Source organism: Solea senegalensis, linkage group LG18 (assembly GCF_019176455.1).
Source record: "Solea senegalensis isolate Sse05_10M linkage group LG18, IFAPA_SoseM_1, whole genome shotgun sequence".
NCBI classification, from domain to species: Eukaryota; Metazoa; Chordata; class Actinopteri; order Pleuronectiformes; family Soleidae; genus Solea; species Solea senegalensis.
In genome coordinates this window covers 11,845,395-11,867,139 of record NC_058041.1, presented here as the reverse complement: position 1 = coordinate 11,867,139, position 21,745 = coordinate 11,845,395, and the positions used below count along the sequence as shown (strand labels likewise).

Genomic DNA, 21,745 nt, shown 5'->3' with positions numbered 1-21,745 from the left:
TTTATTATCTTTCAAATAATTTGCCTTGAAATCACGTTTATTTTTGTTCCTCATGTCACAGATTCTGTTAAATACCAATTTGTATGCTTGTTATGCGCCAACGACACCAGAACAAATTCCTTGTATGTGCAAATCGTACTTGGCAATAAAGCTCTTCTGATTCTGATTCTGATTCTGATTATCAATCAATTATAGTGGAATAGTGTGAAGAGTAGTATGTTTAATAATATAATAGTTTGTTAAAAATGTAAGGAGAAAAAAAAACACATTTATGAAATGTTTCGTGGCGGTTCATGCATGTTTATGTCGTTGGAAGTGTGTCGAAAGTGCATCTCACATTTGTAATGCACCTCACAGCACGGCGTATCACTCGTGTACCGCTATTTTTCAACGGGGGGCGCTAATGTGACAGACTGGATTCCATTTCTAAAACACGAAGTAAAAAATGCCAGTAAACCGAGAGAAGAAGAAGAACTACAGGACCTCCGACCAAACTGTCACCAAGGAGACCACCGAGCTGTCACTACTACTCAGTGCTGTTAGGTAAGTTAGCTAAAGCCTACCTTGTCATGACATGACATGGTAACACATTGTGGCAACAGGAAGTCTTATTATTGAAGAGTGTTGTTGTTTTAGACTAACACAAGGCCGACAGTCCTAGAAAGTACTCGGGGTTTAACGTCAGCTAACAGGCTAATGCTAACCAGGAGCCGTATGTGGCGTTCTAATAAACGACACAAAATTCAGAAGATTACGAGATGTGTGTTGTATTGACTGTGTGGTGTCAACAATAAACAGTTTTTTGTAGTAATTGTCTTTGTACTGTGTGACAGGGTTAGGGACGCTGCTAAACAGGGACACATTTGATAAAGCTAATTAATAACACGAGCGACATTTGTTCCCTAAGACAGACCATAATATGTATTAGTGTTTAATCTAAAGGCGTTAGGTTTGGACCGTATGACCCGTTTACAGAAAGGTAACACTATCCACCTGCTACACCCATGGGTGGAGTTGAAAACACCTGTATGATGTAATAGAATGGAATCATTCCACGGCAGTCAAGTACTAAGTATTCAGGTTTTTTCTACCACATGCTACCTTTTTACCATGATGTCGACAGGCATCTGTTACAACCCTAATCTCAAGGATTGTCAATTTAAAGATTAAAATGTTTTTTTTCTCATCAAGTTATTTATATACAGTGCTTAACAAGTTTATAAGACCCACCCAAATCTACAGCTGCCCTAAATTAACGCCACTGGTATTTATGAAAATATGTCTCTGTTTCTGTAATGGTTAATACACCAGTATGTAGAATTTAATGCCAAAATATAGTTTTTATTGTTATCAATGGATTTACAAATTTAAAATGGTAAAGCACATTCTTTTTATTTCTTTAAGACGTCAAATTATAGTTATTTACTTGCAATCCTGAACAGAAAAAAGATGTTTTAGTGGTTGAATGTAATGCTTGATTAATTTCTGACTTCTCAGATAAGAAGCCCCAGTGAGTTGGCTCATGTTTGGGTATAAAAAGGTCAATTCAGTTTGTTATAGAATAAAAGAATAACGATAACATTTTTAGTTTCGAACACATTTTTGAAAGAAAATCACTTTACTACCATGTGTATGAAACCTTCAAAACCTTATAACATATAACCCCTATATCTGAGAATCTGGGGAAAGCAAATATTAAAAAATAAAAATACTAAATTTGTATGTCATTACCAAAATAATACATTTTCACTTCACATATTCCACACTGCTGTTTATGTTATTTTTCTTTTTTCTCTAAATTCAGCATTTGTTTTCTTTTTCAGTCAGAGAACAAAGAAATGTCGTTTATATTTGACTGGATCTACAAGGGGTTTAGCAATGTTTTACAGTTCTTAGGTAAGTAACTGTCCCAAAATGTACACAAAGCAACCACTTTACTTCTGCAAATTACATATGACATATAAGCAGTATTTAAATGTTCCGTGTGGTCTCAGGAGATGCTGTTAAGACTGCAAAGTAGCCCATGTTCATGAACTACTGGAATAAAACAAACAAATTCTTCCCCCAGGCCTGTACAAAAAGAGTGGGAAGCTGGTGTTCTTGGGCCTGGACAATGCTGGCAAAACAACACTGCTGCACATGTTAAGAGATGACCGACTTGGCCAACATGTACCCACACTGCATCCAAGTAAGGAGAGATACACACACGATGCTGATGTGTCTGTGCAGTTTTTCGTGTTTTTTTGCCTTTTTCACTGAGGGGTGTGATTTTAAAGGTTGTGCCATTTTTTTAACAATTTCTGAATCATTTTACATTAAATACTAGTTAGAAGTTAGCAGAAGTTATTCTGCTGATATGATTTAAAAGGTTTGGTGTTAATTATCAGTAGTGGCACCAATATCATACAGTCTGACAGGAACAGGTGTTTTCCTTCTTTTGCAAATCACATCCTGCTACTCAGCTAACAGTTTACCTTTTTCGACAGTTACTTAAACAGTTAAATAAATAGTTTTTTTTGTATTTAACCCTTAGAACACAGTGCATTTTGACTGCTTTTTTTCCATCTCCATGTTAAAACCAGCATATACAGAGGATAGTGCATTATAGAGCATTCTATATCCTTTTTTTTTCAGCACAACCTAGGCAATCTGATGAAAAAAAATGTCTATATATATATATGTTTAACTATATAAACACACCTGAGCAAAAAGTACTCAAAATGTTTAAAATTGGATTGAATTTGAGGAATTTGGAAATACGTCACAGTATAATGTTAACTTGGCTTATTGTTATCAACATGTTGTTTGTATTTTGTGTATTTTGTGAATTCTGCACAATTGTTGCTGCTTTATGTCACTATTAAAAATGCGATATATATATATATATATATATATATATATATATATATATATATATATATATATAAATACAACTTTGACTCAACAACACATAAGACGGAGGAAATTTTCCAATTTTCCAAAGGTATTTTCCCCTTTAGTTGCAGTGATACCATGATATGTCTTAGATTAGATTCTTATTTGTATTGCAAATAATGGTGATAGTGTGTGAGTATACTGTGCAGGTATATCTAAAAGGAATTAAAAAGGTGTTTTTATTTTATTTTCCACAAAGCTTCTGAGGAGCTGACAATCGGTGGCATGACATTTACCACTTTTGACCTGGGAGGACACGTACAAGGTGAACTTTTTGTTTTTGCAGATATTGACACACAATAGGAAAACAGTGGGCAGTTGTGAATGTGGTTTGTTGACATTAAGTCAGCTGTCAGTGAAATATATGTTATTGACTGCCACTAGATGTCACAACAGCACCACTATTTCAGGCTGAAGAAAAAAGCTTCATCTGCCACAACACTTATTTTGTGATGGTGAATGAAATTGCAGAGATGAGAGGGTTTGCAGTGATAATATACAAAAATATTAACTTTTAAAAATGCAATCCTTTTAACTTTCTTCATATTTATAGTTATTGGATATACCTGTGTATTTTAGTCAGTTAGTCATTGTACCACTGAACTCACAGACAAAATAAAGATACAATTGAATTTCCACCAGTGTTTGTTTAAACTTGCTGAGCTGAAAGTGGCATTCCCTCTCATTGAGCTTCAGGAAAGACAATTCATTCTCCTACTGTGGCTTTTTCCTTCTGCTGTAGCACGAAGAGTTTGGAAGAACTACCTGCCCGCTGTGAATGCCGTCGTCTTCCTTGTAGACTGTGCAGATCATGAAAGACTTGCAGAATCCAAGACTGAGCTGGATGTAAGTTTAACCGTTACTGTTACACAACTGTTGTCTAATATCACTAGAATTATGATGACTGCACTGCTCCTGTTTTCCCAGGCTCTCCTGGCAGATGAAACCATAGGCAACGTACCAGTGTTGGTGCTGGGAAATAAAATTGACCGCCCAGAGGCCGTCAGTGAGGGAACTCTTCGAGGAGCCTTTGCACTCGATGGCCAAGTTACAGGAAAGGTGAACCAAACATTTTTTTTAATTCTCTGAAATGATCCAGTCTTTGTGTGTGTGTGTGTGTGTGTGTGTGTGTGTGTGTGTGTGTCAGCGCAGATGTCCTGGTGTCCGATCATCACAATCTCCCTCATTAATCTTTATTGTGTCCAACAGGGTAATGTATCTTTGAAGGAGCTGAACATTCGGCCGCTGGAGATCTTCATGTGCAGTGTTTTAAAAAGACAGGGCTATGGGGAAGGTTTCAGATGGTTATCGCAGTACATTGACTGACCTGCTTGTCTGGGGGCGTAACCAGGAGGGATTTTCTTGACCCATTTTTTCACGACACATGGCAAAGAAATAAGTCTCTTTGGTCGCGAATGTTTCTTTGCCAGAATCAGTCAGCCCAAAATTTTAATTGTGTTTTTTTTTTTTTTCTTTTCTTATTTCATTCTTAAAGCATTTATTCAGGGTTTAAGGTTTCAATGCAGACTTTTAAAAGTGGTTCATGGTGAACTGTTCCGTTAATGTGAGTGGTCCAACTGCATGGCATGATGATTGGATGACATCAAACCTGATTACAGAACATGTGCAGCTTCACATTGGGCTAAGTATCGTAGACGTCGTTGTTGCTTTATTAGTTATATCACAGACCTGCTAGTTTATGTTTTCAGGTAAGGTGTAAGGCCAATTAGATTAATGACTAATTAAAGTTACAGTGTGACAATTGTAGCAACAATTATTGGTATAAGTGGCATGTCTTTCACATCACCCGCCCCCTCCAAGTGTGTTCCCGTCAGCTAGCATCAAAACATGAGGTCCAAAATGGCGGCCTTCATAGCGCTTACCCAGCTCCTGATATAAATATAAAAGTCTCATCATGACGTACAGTACAGTTGTATTGTAGTAGTTATTTTCACCTAAATTTTACACACTGGACTGTTATTTTCGTTGAAGTTAATGTTAAAATAAAAGACATTGTGTTGCCAAAGATCTTTGACAATGAGTGGAGGCTGGGTAGATGCAAAATAACACATATCCTATTTAAAACAACAACAAAAAAAAAAAAAACCAGCATGTCCCTCAAATAAAGGCAGAGATGATGACGTAAACAGTCTGATCAGCTCACTGACGAGTGTCTTGTGATTAATACACTATTCACTTTCAGTGTCCTGGAGTTTCTTGTTATTCTTGGCTCTGACACTTACTTTTTTCCCCATGTTTTGAACAAAGTGGAGGCAGCCAAGTTGTCTACGTGGACAAATAAAGTCTTTCTAGTTGACTTTGGGAGGTTCGTACGGCGTTTCTATGACTTTCAGAGACTGCCCTTGCTTTGTAACAGCGTGGCAGCGCTGTAATAGGAATGTGGTGCTCTTGAAGAGGGATGAGTGACGGCTGAAGGACAGATATATAATATACATATAGACCTGAATTGAAAATCCAGAGCTTGACCTACTGTATGTCTGCATAGCACTCTACACTTTTACTTGAACTCAGAATGTACATTCAATTCCTATGTGATAAACTTTGTTTTTATTTTCTATTTAATCCTCGATCATGGAGCCTGAATGATGTGTAAAATGTGATGTAATCAGCGTGAAAGCTGTGCAACATTAACGCGGTGGAAATGCTGAAGATAAGTACTTTTTCCATGATCTGAGAAGATGTGAGAGTGCGCCTGCAAACATTAATATGCTTACCTGTAAATTATTATTCTAACCTAACTCGGGACGTTGACACATTTTTGTTCTTCGGTGTATCTTCTGTAAATGTAAATGTGCCTAGATGTCTACAATGATTTGTACAAATTTATATCCTCATTTTAAATAGTTGGGAATAGATGAGGGGGCACACGCAGCATATGTTCATCTGTGTCCTGTGTGCTGTTTTCTTTACTCCAGGTTTACTCCTCCTTTGAACAGTATTCTGTATCAGTCGCTGTAAATTGTGTACAATACAGATGTAAATGTTTGTACAGTAAATGCCCTTTGGCTGACACCAGAAAGTTTGTAACAGAATCAACTCGAGTAGGAGCAGTTTGTGTCGAGATTTGTTTTCACTCTGACATAGCATAAAAATCTAAATGACACCCATAGTGTGTGTGTGTGTGTGTGTGTTTAAAGCTGGTAAGAAGTCCAGTGTGTGGAATGTTTTGTTGACGTTGTCAATGTGGCCTTTGTGTTGAGCTGAGTGAGTCATTTCTTTGATTGTCTGCACATATTCTTGTTTCTAACACAAAACACGAAATTGACCAATTGTGCCTTTCATCAACTACCAGTCTCTTTTAGAAAGAATGTCAAGCTTTGACTGCTGGTTTATGAAATGATAATTCTCCACATGTCTGACCCAGATCACGATCCTCTGAGTCACATTTTCGTTTCGAAAGCTCCTCCTTTGAACTACGACTATTTACTTGATCTATTTTATCCTGGTTAATCTGTTGCGGATGTCTTTATAATGCTGTTATCTTTTACACATATACATTTGCTTAACTGCAAACATTTTAACTACACAAAAATACTGTGATATTTCATGGCGTGGTACTATGGCAATATTCTTGAGAGTAGTTTCCTGACGTTTGTACCCTCCAACCACTAGTTGGCAGCAGTCGTTTGGCTACTTGGCTCTCTCCCCCTCCTTTTACTCCTCTCTAGACAATGAAAACTATATTGTTTAAATATAATATTGCTATTTTCTCCATTAGAGTTTTACTTGACAAATACTCTACTAGGATATATATCATATCATATGGCTCGATAACTACTATTTTCTAGTTTTGGGGTCATGTTTTTACTTTGTAATTGCATTTTCAATTTGATCAAATAAGTTAATATTTATTCAGTATACAGAAGAACCCGTAAACCTCTCTGTGTATTTACAATGAAGTGGATATTGCACGCTGTTATTTAACTTTGAGCCATTCTTCACAGTATGACAGCTCTTTATCCTTGATTTGCTTTACATATTTACATAAAACTTCTCACTTTTAACAGATAAGTATCCATTCATTCCAGGATTATTCACCCATAAATCCTTTTACGGTGCTGTCTGTATCATTATGATGGGTTATTTTAGTGATAGTTGGCAGCCAACTTGCTGTAATTTATCCTTTTATCATGGGGTGGCAGCTCAGCACCAATATAAAACCAACATCTATCCAAGTCTTAAGAGAAAATTCTGGAACTTTTACCCTGCTTTTGTTTTTTTTAATTCCAGTGTCAGCTCTGTGGTGGTATATGACAACAATGCAATTGCTTTTTGTTAACGCCTACTTTAACACGATCAGATGTAATTGTGTGTAACAAAGCTGTGGCTGCAAAAAAAATGAAGACAGGTGTGGAACCTAAAGGTCATGAGGAAGTGCAGTAGTTCTGTGCTCCAAAATATCAATATTTACTCATCCGGCTTTCATTCACACTCCAAATCCAGTGTTTCGCCCACAAGTTAAATTTGATCTGGTTGTGAGCTAAAAACTGTACAATTGGTGATACACAGATGTCCTGACCTCAGTGAGAACAGAAAAACTCAGTGTTTCTTTCTCCAGAGACAGGAATTGTGGCTCAGTCGCCACCCAAAAAACTCTCCCAGGATGACAAATCTAAACCCAGGAATAGTTTAGACAGATTAAAATCAACACCCAGCTTGCCTCCAGTGCCTTTATTAGTAAAGTGCTCAGCCTAGAAGTACATTCATACATATACATATGTATATGTATATACTAACATGCAATACTAAAAACAACCAGATGTCTGGCCTATCAATAGCATGAATGAAGACATGGCAACGATATTCTTATTGGGGGTGGGGGGAAAGACGGTGTGAATCCCAGTGTACACACAGAACTTCAAGTAATGCACATATTTTTAAACACACATTTTTTTTCCCCAGGTTGCAAACTCATAATAAAAACAAACCTGTGCCACACTCTTTGACGTGATCTCAGAGTGGGCAGAAATATAGGTCCTGTATATATTTTTGTGTGTGTGTCCATTTAAGCATGTACAAGTAAGAAAAGACCGCTATGAGCTGTGGTGCACCTTCAGCACAAAGGTGGCTTGAAACCATAATAACCTGAACTCTTCTTAGCTTACTTTCACGGATAATTTACACTGGATGTATGTACAGAATACACAATTTAGAAATTCATAACACGTTGCACAGAACTGTTTAAAGGAACGGTTTGACATTTTGTGAGACTGGCTCGTTCTTCTTGTTGCCAATAGGAGGAGATGAGGACTGCTGTCACTTGCTGTAATCATTACCTCAATTAGCTTAAATCAGCAATAAAGGGTTTATTTATGTGGCCAGTGGCAGAATAAATGTCTGCACATTGTACTTATTTATTTATTTGCACGTAGATAATCTTATTTGTATTCATTTTCTTTTTTTGCATGACAGACTTACTTCATATTCAAGTTATAATTTGAGGTGTTTCTCAACAAACAGATTGTTGTTTTTAATCTTAAAAAGGAAAAGCAGAGTCATTTTACGGTCTTCATGCTAAGCTACTGTTTCCTGCCTCTATAGTTTCATATTTAACCACGAGAACGGTGTTAATCAACTCAGCACAAAGGCAAACGAGCATCTCCCCCAAAATGTCATTCCAATGGGACGGCAGCTCTAGTACTCAAGCAGTTGTTCACACGATACAAAATTACTGGTAATCTCTATATGCATAGATGGTGGTCGGACAAGATAGGAATTCTGATGGACTTTAGCTACCTATGGTGCAGTCGTCAGTGGGTCCTGCAAAAACAAACCAAACAAAAAAAGCTCTGTTGCTGGAAAAAACCAAACAAAAAAAACCAGAGGAGAGAATTAAGCATTTACACCTATCTACGACAAAAAACTGGTCATGATCTCATCAACGAACCTGGTACCACATATCCCACCAGGACGATACATAAACCCATGCCTCTGCAGTCCGCTGTTTCGGAGAGAGCCGTCCCTGTTTTCGATCTTTCAGGCCAGCAGCAGTGACTCGGCTCTCTGCGCGGGGTCAGACAGTTTTACCAGATGTATCCGCCGTCGTCTGCCTCGCCCTCCTCTTCCTCCTCCTCCTCCTCCTCGCCGTTGTCCTCGGCCTCCTTTTCCTCTTCGTCCTCCCATCCCACCCCGCTCCCGAAATCTCCAGAATATCCAGCCACTTCATCTGCAGACAGGTTCAATTGAGGTTCAGGTTATTGACTTAATAGCTGTTTGGACAAAGAAAGTCAAACTTCAAAGTCAAAGATAGTTTTAACTTTTCTATACAAGTGCAAACTAATTATTTGAGTTCTGGGCTTTGTATGTGATGCTGATAGCTAAGGTTGTTGTGTTATACTTCCCATCTTAAGCTGCTAAGAGCTTTTTTTTGTCTTTTTTTGAGAAAAGAACAAGAAAATTGAGAAAATAGTACAAGTGAGGATGCAGTAGAAACCTATAGGGCCTTATGTGAAAACCACACCCAAAAGAATGTGCAGTGCAGTATACAGACACTCAAAAATCATGATGATATTTTAAAATGTTGTGAAGTGAAATAAACAATATAGAAAAGCAGGAATACAAGCAGAGATTTAAATAGGTGCCATTGTTTCCTAAGGCAATGATTAACATTGTACAGAATTGATTGAATTTTTTGATTTGACTCCACAATATTTGATAGAAGACTGATGTTTATAATATAATGGACCACGAAGACTCATAAGTAACTGAGTCCTAAAAATCTTTAAAACTTTAGTTTGAAAATGTGAATCTATAACGTGTCTTTAATGTAAAAGATGGAAGAATAAGGCAGATGAGTGCACTGAAACTAAGACATAAGTTTTCTGTTGTAGTGGACAGACTGAGGAGAATTGTCCCTGTCTTTTCTCTCTTACCACAGTCAGGGTTGCCATGGATTCTGGTGCCCATCATCTCTCCACCGTGCTGGTCGACGCACCAGCACTCTGCTCGACTCTGGTCGCACTGCACTTTCTTGTAGTAGCCGTCCTCGTCGCAGCTGGGAATGTACATGCCTGCGAAAGACGCACATGCAAACACACACGCATGTTAAATATTTATAGCGTCGGCGACAACATGCAGTACAGCCGCTGCTTTATGAAAATGAAATGCCAGCAAGTCTTAGTGAAGCCGTAATAAGACCATCAGTCAGGATGGAGAAGCAGCTTTTTGGCAGGGAGAGCGTCATCTGTTTGCTTCACACAGGCATGTATATTGCCATATAATCAGCGTATTATGACTTGCTGCACATTTTTGTTCCCAGAAAAGTGTAATTTATGCATTATTTAAAAAATCCCAAAACACTATATACGGTGCAGCAGGGGCAAAAATTGCTTAAGCTTAAACTTAACTGTGTTTTCTGAGCGGTAGTTTCATTTTCATGGGGACGTCTTTGTGTTTTCAGTTGGACTCTGACCTGTTTGCAGCCGTCTCACTTTACTCGCACAAGGCCACCGTTGTCTCTGTGTCTTGACATAAATCCAGTCACTTCCTGTGCGCAGCTTAGCTAATGTTGCCAGGCAACATGAAATCTTTACACTGCTACACTGAGAAAGACAGAGAAACTCATGTGGAGGTGATTTTGACAATGGTTTGAGTGAAGTGGACCATGTATCTTTATTAAACTGTTGAATTGGCCCCAAAATAAATCTGCATTCAGCTGCACTGCTCTGTCAATATTGGCATCAGCCAAATATCGCGTGACGTCAATGCCCATGGGTGTGATTTCGCCCAGTATGTTGTGTTTGTTTGTCATTTCTTGAGCTGTGAGTGTGGCACGTAAAGATTTTAGTGTCCGCCTTGGTGACAGAGCTTCTCTGTTTCATCAGCCCGAAAGCAAAGTCCTCGTCGGGGCTAAGCAGGACGAGTGAGTGGACTTCAGAGAAGGGATAACACATTTCTCTGGGTTCGGAGCTCAAGACTAAAAGGCAGCTGTGCAGCTTTGTGGAGCTGGTGTGTTGATACTGTAGTGTGGGGCGTCTCAGAGAGCCAAACAGGGGGTTTATTCTTCCTCTAATCCCTGTTCACCTCATACCCCCAGTCTGATTAGGGCCTAATCCCAGCCATGAGCTTGTGATCTCTTTAATGAGGCTGCTCCAGCTCCTCGCCTGCTTCTTCAGACACCTTGTTACACGAGCGCACCCACAGGGCCAAAGTGAATTCAGGGTAATGCCGATGACTAGATGGTGCAATTTATAGCTAAGTCTTAGGCAGGTTGTAGCTTTGAGAGGATCTGAAGTGCCTTGATAAAAATTGGTGTTTAAAAAAAAACAACAAAATAAAACCAAAGAGTCAAATACTTCTTGAACGTAGCAGAAGCGCCAGGAGGAACATATTTACCAGGCTTCTTCTTGGCTGCTTCCTGCACCTGGATCCTCTCCAGCTCAGCGAGGCATGGCGGCTCTGCAGGAACCACACAAGAACAGTGATGACAGTGAAGACCCACCCCAAACTTGATCTCAATCAATGTGCCTCATAATTACACTTTGTGCTTGTATTGATCCGAGTAAAAAGACTCGTGTGTCATTCTGTCAGAGCCCTGATCGATTGGCGAGAGCTTCGCTGAAAGACTGTGTGGATGATGGACAAACATATGAGCTGAACCTACAGAACAAAGAGAGGCCTCTCACGAGACGTTACACGGTAACTGTCAATTGTCACTTCACGTTCACTGTGTATCCAAATAATTAGCATTATATCATGGTCAATTATTGGCTCGGCGCCAGCTAATAATGAACATTTGATGAGTGAGAGTGAGAGTGACCCACTGTATGCAGGTTAAATGCCTGATCATTTAGATAGTCGGTGTGCAAATGAGGTGACTGCCCTGCTTTTTGGTACAAATGGTGCGAGCGGTGCACATGGTGCTCACACGGAATAGAAGAGTGTGCACTGGTTCTCTGTGAGAAAATATCAGCAGAGACACGTCTGCTCGTTTTGTACTTTACATAAGTTGTTGAAAAAGGGTGTTTTGTTCGGTGTCACCATGTGACTTTGGTCGTGTTAATGAAACGGAGGGCTACATTATCTTTGCATTCACATTCGTGCAGCTGCTGTCTTTTTGAAACAGAGAATCGTGAATCTAAGATAAGATAAAAGTATCGGTATATTCAATGTTTCCACGTTTAAATTTACATTTATCGTTCGTATTTTAAACCCCCACAGAACTAAGACGTGAAGATACTGTGTGCCATTTTAAAAACCTCGTGCGAGATGGTTCACGAGGGTTCTCCACGCGAGATCAAAAGTAGGTTGCCAGCCATTAGCAGATGACGGGGGGATCACCACCAAACGTTACACACACTTCCAGTAGATGTTAGGGTCACGGCTTCATTAGTGTTTCTATCACCTGACATCTTCTGCTAAAGGAAGGTCAGTCACAGGCAGATCAAACCTGAGTGTGTGTGTGTGTGTGTGTGTGTGTTCCTAACATCTTGGAGCCTAATTGGGTTCTCGCTTTCTGATCCATAGCTGATGGTTGCAGCATTCTGCAACCTTTCATTTTTCTTGTACAGACTGGTGCAGGTATATTACATTATTATGATGATATATATATATATATATATATATGTATGTACATATATATATATATTACTATGGATACATTATTTTACTGTGTGTAAAAAGCGGCACCAGCAACTCTACCGTGGAAGAAAGCTTTAATATTTCCTCACTGACTAAACCGTGCTGACTCTGTTTCGCTGTGATTTTATTGAACCGTCTATATCCTTTTGTCTTATTGCACGGCTTGGAAACAGAAGCGCTCTTAATCAGATAATCAAGTGGTGGAGTCGGCCGATCAGTGAGCCTCAGCTTAACACAGCAGTGCTGCACTCAGGACAGTTAGACAGTCATTTTAAATGATGAATTGCAGCCTCTACACTGTGAATTCCAGCTTCTTCTCTGGTGGTTTACAATCCTGAGCTATAAAAACGAAGCGATGTAAAAAGTAGCCTTGTCCCAACAGCCATTGCACAATTGAACAATATTGCACATTATCTATCTATTGATCTATTTTCTGTGCTTTAATTCTTGTTTGGTGGACACTTTTATCTCACAATGTTTTACTTTTTTAGGTTTCAGTATGTTTTTATTTCACAAATTATGTCTGTGCAGTTTGTGATAGGTTTTTTTTTTGAAGGATGCAACTTTCTTAAAACTGCAAAACAAATCTACCTATGGCTGCAATTAAAGGGACTTGACTTTATGTGTACAAATACATAGACATTAATTATGTATAATGAATGGAAGGCTTTGAAGGAATTGGTCTTTTAGCATAAATTAAAACATTTTTTAATGAATTCATCTTCAACTCTAAGTGGATATTTGTTACAGATGTAATGAAATTGCCTCCAGGCATTTCTTACATGTCATGTTAATGAGAGATCACTGTCCCCCATCACCTTGGATTATTGCCCACTTCTTCATCACTTCTGACTCTCAACACAGACATGAGAAAGCTGCAGCTGCATCCATGAGGCTGCGTGTTCCACAGTGGAACTGTCAACAGTATCAACACCCCACGAGAGCGCACACAGAGTGTTGCTCTGAGCCTCCATTGTGAAAGACAGTTGTAAATGTGTTTGTCCCCGTTGCAGTGGCAACCAAACAAACAAGCGATGAAGGGCACGGTGAAGCTGCAGGAGGAGGCGCCAGGGGCTCAGCTCGCTCCAGAGGAACCCTAAATCAGGGGATGGGCCGTGTTTTGTGAAGTGTGGGGGAGAGACAAAGCTCTGCTGTGGGTAGAGATCAGTGGAGGCCAGGAAGGGCTTTCAACAGGACAAAAGTGAGTCAGGCAGCAGATAAAAGAGCTCCTGCCCAGGTTGTTCTGAGAAGCAGAGACAGCCTGTTATTCCTGCTGGGAACATTACAGGATCTGAATAAACTGTGAAAAACAGATGGAGGTAGTGTTAAGGCATGAGTTTGTTGAGAAAGCTAAAGTCTAAAATAAGACGATGTGACAGATAAGCAGATTGTGCTTTAAAGAGGGTAAATAAAATCCTGTTATAAGGCCCTGATATACTTATGCGCATATACTAGGGTCCTGTAGTATCTGACTTCCCCACCGGGTGGCGGTACAAGTCTGGACGCGCAGGGAACAGGAGGCATTGCTACCAAAGAAGAAGATAACGATGCTACAGCTCCCTCGGACACATCTGGTTCGAGCGGCTCAGAGGTCGCCAGGTGGAGGCTCAGATGACTATCCTCAAAATGGGTTTTTCTATTTGGTGAGCGGGGCTCATGCTCAATCTTGGGTAAAGAAGTAGGTCAGTGTTTCAGCAAAGAAACTGTTCCTTTAAGGAGTGGAATAGAGCAGTGGTTCTAACAGTTTATGGCCCATTGGTGGGCCGTGGAGCTACTACATATGAAATAAATAATATATAATTTAGGATTTTCCAAGTTTAAAATGGGCCATGAAATCCTTAAGTTTGAAAGGCTGAAATACTGTGTCAGATCAAATGCCTTCTCCATATTTCGATGAATTGGTAGCGATAAGCTATGGTACTCAGTATTGGTGAGAGATGTTGGATCAAAGATTAAAATTTTAATTCATATCAGTGCAAGCCTTCTACCTCGCTGTGATGTCAGCTGGCTGTTACTTCACCGCTTTAAAACTTCAACTTAAAAAGAGACTTTGACTCTCTATTATCTGCCGTCTTCGATCCCTTCACTCACTTTCTCTCCAGAAGCAGAGGCACCACTCTGCCGTGGAGACCTTCCCGTCTTTGTAGCTGTCACAGGAGTTGAAGAAGGGTCGGATGCAGATCTCATACTTGTCCAGGTTAATAGCAGCCAGCTCAGCCTGGTCCAGATAAAGATCACTATTGGTGTCCAGCTTCGAGAACATCCAGCCGATGGAATCCTTGCAGCTAGCAACCAGACTCCTGTCCAGCACTGTCAGAAACAATTGGTTCAATACTTTACTTTGTGTTTGCACTGCACTGTTTACTTACTTTGACGATTGATTTGTTTGTTTGAGGACAGCAGTGAATAAAGCAGCTCTGTGAGTCTCCAACCTGAAGCGGTGCCAGCGCCGAGCTTGCCAGAGTTATTGCGCTTCGCGTTTCCATGAAGGAGTTGGAACCAGTCTCTCAGGCGGTCACCCAGGTCTGCCAGGTCCTGGCCAGTGCAGCTCTCTAATAGACCAAGAAAGGGAATCCTAACATTGAAAACCATGGCACTCTGGCAGACACTTCACAACAAACTGCCTCACTTTCCCAAAAGGCAGACAGAGGCTCAGCACTGCTTTATAGTGCTCTAACTGTACAGTGAAGAGGATAAAAGGCTAAAGTTTCCCCACAGAGTAAAGCTGCTGAGGTGAACTGTTGGATTTTTCAGGCCGTGATTTATAATTTTATGATCTGCCAATTAAAGAAAAACATTATTTTGCCATTAACTTCACTGCAGCGAATTGCTGTTGTCCGATACAGATCCACTTTTCGTCTCGGGCTAAGCACTTATTTCAGGGCTGCGGATGAAAAACAGGAGTAACATTTCATCCTTTTGATCAATTGGCATTTTCACGTGCCCGAGAGCCCAGACAATCAATACTGTTTGGCTGCAATGATAGATAGTGTACACTCTAAATAATTAATTACTACATGATTGAAAGAGCAGTTTAGCCACATGGGGGATATTTGCCTAACAGTAATCTCTAAAATTGGTGAGTATTGATCCCAAACATCAAGCAGTGGGTTGAATAGTTGTGTCAGTAAATTAGAGTCCCGGCCTACAGAGAGCATGCTGTGTGCGGCGGCCACCAGTGCATCATCGCTTTCCCTTTTTGAAACCACTGACTCATGAAAAGTGGTGACAGCGTTGCAGGCAGGGAGGCGTGAATCCCAACCCCAATAAGATTATAAGATGGAGGAAGGTGACGAAAGTGCACTTACCACGTTTGGTGTCAGTATTTGTGAGGGAAACGGAGGCGGTGGCACAGGGACAAAAACCGCTACACATGACGTTCAAGTCTTTGCCTGTGAGGCAGGCCTGCTGCTCCAGCTTACACTGTACACACACACACACACACAGAGAGAGAAGAGGAGGTATGGATGCAGTTAAAATATTTATAGGGGTGACTGCAGGGAAAATGAGACACTGCACTTAAAGAAAGGCAGCAAGTATGAGCTGTCATTTCCCGCCGTCTTCTCACACAAGGTCAAAATTAAAAACTATATATAAAATCAATAAAGTGTCCGAGCACAGGCTGGTGTTATGTTGCTCAAAACGTTGGACATTAATCACGCACTTGTCCTTTCGGGAGCAGTGACAGAGCGCGCTGCCCCACTGTGCCCGCGTGCATGACGACACAGCGGGAAAGCAGCACTTGACTGGACTCCTCTCATTATTTCAAGCGATGACACAGCCTCTTTCCATTTACTTTTCCTTTCCTTTTTTTTTTTTCCAAGGTTTTACAGTGCCAGCGGGTAATAAGCAAAAAAAAAAATTAAACGTAATCCAAGCTTTTAGGTGTGAGTGCTTTCAAACCGACGCACAGGTGCGGATTTATTTAATTATTTTTGTTCTACCTCAGAGGCGTAGTTGTGTCCATCAGAGCCACATACGGGTGAGGATGCTGCCACAGGACAAGGCTTACAGCCACTGTCGTGGGCTGCCACATGTCCTGACTGCTTGACTCTGCACACAAGATGGGGAGAGTGGAGAATTAAAATGTCAGTTCATCCACATTACACACACACACACACACACAAACCCCATGTCTTTCTACTTCTTGTGATGGTCCAGGTTCTACACATTATCATTTCTAAATGCCCCCCTGTTTGCTCCCGCTGTCCCACCAAATTCAACTCAATTCAATTCGAGTCACAAAATACATTATCTCAATTCAACTGTACATAGACCACATGATAGAGAGCAGAGAAACCAAAAAATCCACACAATGAGCAAACACTGTGGCATCATGGAGAGAAACAAACTCAACTCAAAGATGTGCGGCCATGTGCCTAGACAGGTTGTGGTGAAAGGAAAAATGGGGGACAGAAAAGTTTCAGTGATGACATCTTTATAGAACTACGATGTCATTCATACAAGCAGCAGGAACAGCAGCAGAGATTGTTGATAAAGAATGATACTGACATAGCATAATAATCATCCCACTACATCCCAAAATTCAGAATAACTTTAAGTACATTCAGTATTATTAGATTAAATTGCTTTATTTCGAGGTATCTGTCTCCAGAGGTGTTTTGTTGCTGTGCCACGCCACAACAAAAATGTATCTGTGCTGAAAATTACACAATTATTGTTGACTTGTTATACGAAAATATCCTGTTCGTATTTTCCATTTAATGATCGGTTTATTTGACAAGGAAAATGCATATAAATAAACATGTCTGTAAATATAGTTTTCCAAAAGTTAGTTTTGATTTAATTCACAACAGTTTCACTGGGAGACAGCAGCGCCGGTGTAAACTATTGACAGACATGTCAGTCTGTTGATTATCCAGATGACCGTCTTGTCGTCCACAGTGGCCAAATAAACGTTCGTCCTCTGCTGCAGACGGAAAAACTCACCTCGTCAAACAACATCTCCAAACCAACGTCGTTCATGTCTCATTTCTTCAAAACAGCAACATGGGATGCTGCTGTTTTGGAGAAAACGCTTAAATAGATGTATTTCATTTCATTTTGTTTTGGAAAAACATTTGGCTGCTTGAAGCACACGAGTGTATTCGATTCATGTTGCAGCAGCAACAGTCTCAGGGGCAGGAATCTAAAAAGCCTTAATAAAAATCAAAAGAAGATTTAAGTGAGAAAATATGTCGTGTAATTTGCGCAAATGGGGTCCTTAAATTTCCAGCGGCTCGCTGAGGCTGAAAACAGCTGCAGACACAAATCTCGTCTAACGAGATGTTTTCATTGCAACTCATTTGTATCGCTCTCCTGTAAACTACAAACATCAGTACAACTAAACCAGATTGTCATAATCTCCTTGTTAATATTTGAATGCGCTGCTTCATCACATTCCTCCGTGCCTTCCCACAGTGTCGATACAGGCATTAGGCAACTCCGGAGCTGCTACTTAATGATGCTGGCATGGTGTAGCGTGCTTTGCCTTCGTGCTTATTACCCATTATTTGACAGAGTCTCTCATCTCTGGAGTGACTCAATAAATGAAGCCCTTTATTGAAAAAGATATAAGGCTGTCGCTGCTGATAGACTTCACAGGTACTAATAACTCACTCCATTAGTTCTTTTCAGACTGCTCATTTATTTTTCACTCAAAGTGGAATTAATGGGCAGAGTGAAGGATAAATACTTTTCAGCGAGGTTTCCCGCAGTCAGGTAGAGTCTTAGTGAAAGCAAGAGCACAAAAACCGCTGTATGGAAATGTGAAAGAGCTTAATACGCGTTCTTTTATATTCTGTACATAATTGTTCCCCAAAAGACTAACTAAATAAGTTTGGAACACACTTAAACACATGTATGTAATCTTCTTCACAACATCCATGAACCACTTCAGTGGTCTTCCTCTTTCAGTCTCTCGTGCAGTAATCTGCAATAATTACATCTTATCTACATATACAGTATGTATGAGTTGTACTGTGAATCCACGTCGTTCTAAATAATTGAACTGACAGCGGCTTCGTTCATTATTGATCCTGAGCTGCTGAATATATGACAGATCTTGTTCATCAGTTCATGATGAGTCATGTATTAGTGATGAATACATGAATCATAAGATATGTTAAAGTGTTAAACTGGCACCTCATCACCATGTGTCTAATAGGAGCAGGTGTTGCCACATATAAATTACAAGTGGCAGCAAAGATTTGAATTTAAAAGCACCTTATTTTAAGTTTAGTTTAGTCAGATGTCATTGCTATGATTAATGGTGTCATGGAATTTGAATACCTTTAGAGTAAATATTTAACTCTGAAAACCAGAGGTATAAAAATGATGTGGCGTGATTTCCCCTTTGTATGTTTCAGAAACTTTATTTAAAAACTTAAAGTTAACGTAAAGTGCGTTCAGATGGAAAAGTTCAGAACTGCTCACTTGATGAAATTCAGACTCTGAAACTGAGATAAATAATTCATATGTGACCAGGCCAAAGTATTCAATTATTACAGTGCTATAAAAAAAAAGATGTGCTAAAAGCTTAAGTTTTTTTTTTTTTTTACTTTGCTTGTCACTTCCCTGTGGCCCTTTGTTCACTTTCACCACCTTCTGTCCACAGTTCGTCAGCGCTCTGAGAGTGTTGCAGTTAAAATGACTTCGACCTGACTCATGACACTCTGTCTGCTCGGTTGAATCAATAGCTCTCCATCCAGATACTCAAAGGCTTTCAACTGGCACACAGTTAATGGCTGTCGACACCAATACCACTGGAACATCCATCCTGTCCACGCCAGAGACACTCCACTAATATCACGTTAAAGTAAAGTCAGCTAATCATCTGCTGAAGCAGGAAATCAGCTAAATTTCTGCATAGTATGTAATTGTTGTGACAATATTGTGACACTGATGCATGCAGAGAGATGGTAGGTTCAGAAGCTGGTCGGAAACAAGGGCCTTTTTGCATGTGTTTGCATGTTCTCCCCATGAGTGCATGGGTTTTCTCTGGGTTCTCTGGTTTCCTCACACGCTCTAAACTGACCATAGGTGTCAGTGTGACAGTGGATGTTAGTTTGTTACTGGCCCTGATGGACTGGCAGGGTGTACCCCGCCTTTCGCCCTATGTCAGCTGGGATTGGCACCAGCAGCTGCCATGACCCTCATGTGGAGGATAAAGCGGAAGAAGATGGATGGATGGATGGATGGACGGACATATACACACCTTGCAAATGCAAAATAAGTCTTTACCCACCTGTGCTCAAGTTTCTTGCGATTGACACACATGGCCCTCTGGTAGCCCTGAGCGACGCACACCTTATGACGGCTGCACTTCACATTCTGGCACGGGTCCTTGGTGGTGTCCATGGCTGCAACAAGACGAGTGAAAATCCAGACGTGTCAATCACAGCCGAGGTGTTTTGCTTTGCTTCTGTATTGTTATTTTCCTGCTTTCAGGGGGAAAACACACAAAGCACGACTGTCTTTTCCAAAGACGTATGCTATAGATGTCATGAAATGCACAATGAGACATATGCTGGTCCTGTGCACAAATGATTCCATTGATTTAATAGTCAGCGTTGCCGAAAACATGGACGCCTCACTATCATTAGTGAGGCAACATTGTCAATAGTTCTGTGTGTTGTCTTTGATTGCGAGAAAAACCTGACAGCCCTGATTGAGCATCTCTTCCTCTTGGCTTGTCACATCTCACTTCCCCCCCATGTCAACTTATCGCTATCTCTCCCCAGCTCCCCTTCTCTCTCTCTCTCTCTCACACGAACACACACTCCATCTTTGTCCCACGTTCCATTTCTCCCCTCGCTTGCTTGCTCTCTCACGCCCTCCCTTCACTTCGACTCTCTATATTTCTTTGGAGAGTTGACTGGCTCAGTGCCATCCTCCTCCTATCCCACTGATGGACTGACTGTGATGGAAATAGCACCTTGTCCTTCACCTTACCTGAACCTGTGGTCAGTGCTGCCCAGAAATGGATGCTACGCTCCCCCCTGGTGCATTTACCTCCTCATAGGAGAGGCCTCCTCAAGAACTCACAAGCTCCGATAAATATAAGAGTGAGTGAGTGAGTGAGTGACGAGCGCGCAGTCAGTGAGAGAAATTGAAGCTGTGAAATCCTGAGTCAGCTCTGAGCAGCTGCTTTGTAGTCAGCAGACGAGGTGGCTGTCAGCCAGATAGATCCCAGGAAATCTGGCGACTAGGTGATACTTTGATGCTACAGTGGGGAGGTGTGAGGCAACAGTGGACTTTTATGGAATCAGTGGATGACAAGGCAACTCTAAGGGAATCCAAAACACTGGTAGGAGGCTTTATGCTTGTGGTGTGTTCATAACCAAAAGACTGAAAGTCGAGGTATGAAACTAAAGTGCTGAGTCTGGAAGTCACGCAGCACTGATGCGTTCCAGTTGCCTGAATTGTATAATATGGTCTTGTCAGTTTGTCTTTAAGGATCTTCACTGACCAGCCTCTTGGTAAGATGTGGTCTCATCTGCTTCAAGGTTGCACTGAGTTACTGTTGCCTCTATCACCTTATCTGGTCTTTCTCTTCTGACCAGCATGACCAAGAAGCCCTTGTCTCCCAGAGAAGTGCCACTCGTAAGATAGTTCCTCTTTTTCGGACCATTCTCTGTAAACCTCTGAAATCCCAGGCGATGCGCAGTTTCTAAAATACTCAGACCAACAACAGTGTTCAGAGTCAATTGAATAACCTTTCTTCCTCGTTCTCAGCTGAGTTTGAATTTCAGCAGGTCACCTTGACCATGTTGGCGTTCCTAAATGCATTGAGCTGCTCCCAGGGGGGTTTGCTTAATTTGATATTTGAGTTAACGAACAGGTGTACCTGACAAAGCAGCTATAGTAAGTGTTTCACGCATCTACAGCGCAGTTTGGAGTCTCATTTGTCTCTCCTTCAAAGTATCCATAAAGATGTAGATGTACTGTACAAAACTTCCCAAAATGACTTTCACCATACATATTTTTAGACTGTTTCTTTACGACAAATGAAGTGATGCCTCCATGGATGACGTTAGTTCATCTCTCAGGTTTTCCTCAGGTGCTGTTAGATGCTTATTTTGTAACAGGCTCCAGTCAGGGACCATAAACTTTAATGTAGGGTAGGAGACAAAACATTATGCTTTGTTTTGTTTTTAAGTAGCGTAATATACTGGAAACTCTTCCCACTTTCATGTGTGTATCTTTATTA

The 21,745-nt window shown here is 40.6% G+C and overlaps 2 protein-coding genes across 2 annotated transcripts in view; one reads left to right on the top strand and one right to left on the bottom strand.

Moving 5' to 3' along the window:
• Positions 1–438: 438 nt before the first annotated feature.
• sar1aa (secretion associated, Ras related GTPase 1Aa) lies at positions 439–6,058 on the top strand. The gene is made up of 7 exons (XM_044013871.1): positions 439–543; positions 1,824–1,896; positions 2,069–2,188; positions 3,134–3,199; positions 3,677–3,780; positions 3,862–3,993; positions 4,144–6,058. The coding sequence occupies exons 2-7, from the start codon at positions 1,839–1,841 to the stop codon at positions 4,258–4,260; spliced, it is 597 nt and encodes a 198-aa protein (XP_043869806.1). The 5' UTR covers positions 439–543; positions 1,824–1,838; the 3' UTR covers positions 4,261–6,058.
• Positions 6,059–7,611: 1,553 nt separating this feature from the next.
• LOC122759202 (testican-2-like) overlaps positions 7,612–21,745 on the bottom strand; it is a 40,553-nt gene continuing 26,419 nt past the window's right edge. Inside the window, exons 4-11 of the mRNA XM_044013870.1 lie at positions 19,781–19,895; positions 16,479–16,587; positions 15,843–15,957; positions 14,967–15,086; positions 14,626–14,844; positions 11,290–11,352; positions 9,828–9,965; positions 7,612–9,121 (exon numbers count right to left, since the gene is read on the bottom strand). Of these exons, the coding sequence (XP_043869805.1) occupies positions 8,979–9,121; positions 9,828–9,965; positions 11,290–11,352; positions 14,626–14,844; positions 14,967–15,086; positions 15,843–15,957; positions 16,479–16,587; positions 19,781–19,895 (1,022 nt within the window). The 3' untranslated portion in view covers positions 7,612–8,978. The remainder of the gene's footprint in view (positions 9,122–9,827; positions 9,966–11,289; positions 11,353–14,625; positions 14,845–14,966; positions 15,087–15,842; positions 15,958–16,478; positions 16,588–19,780; positions 19,896–21,745) is intronic.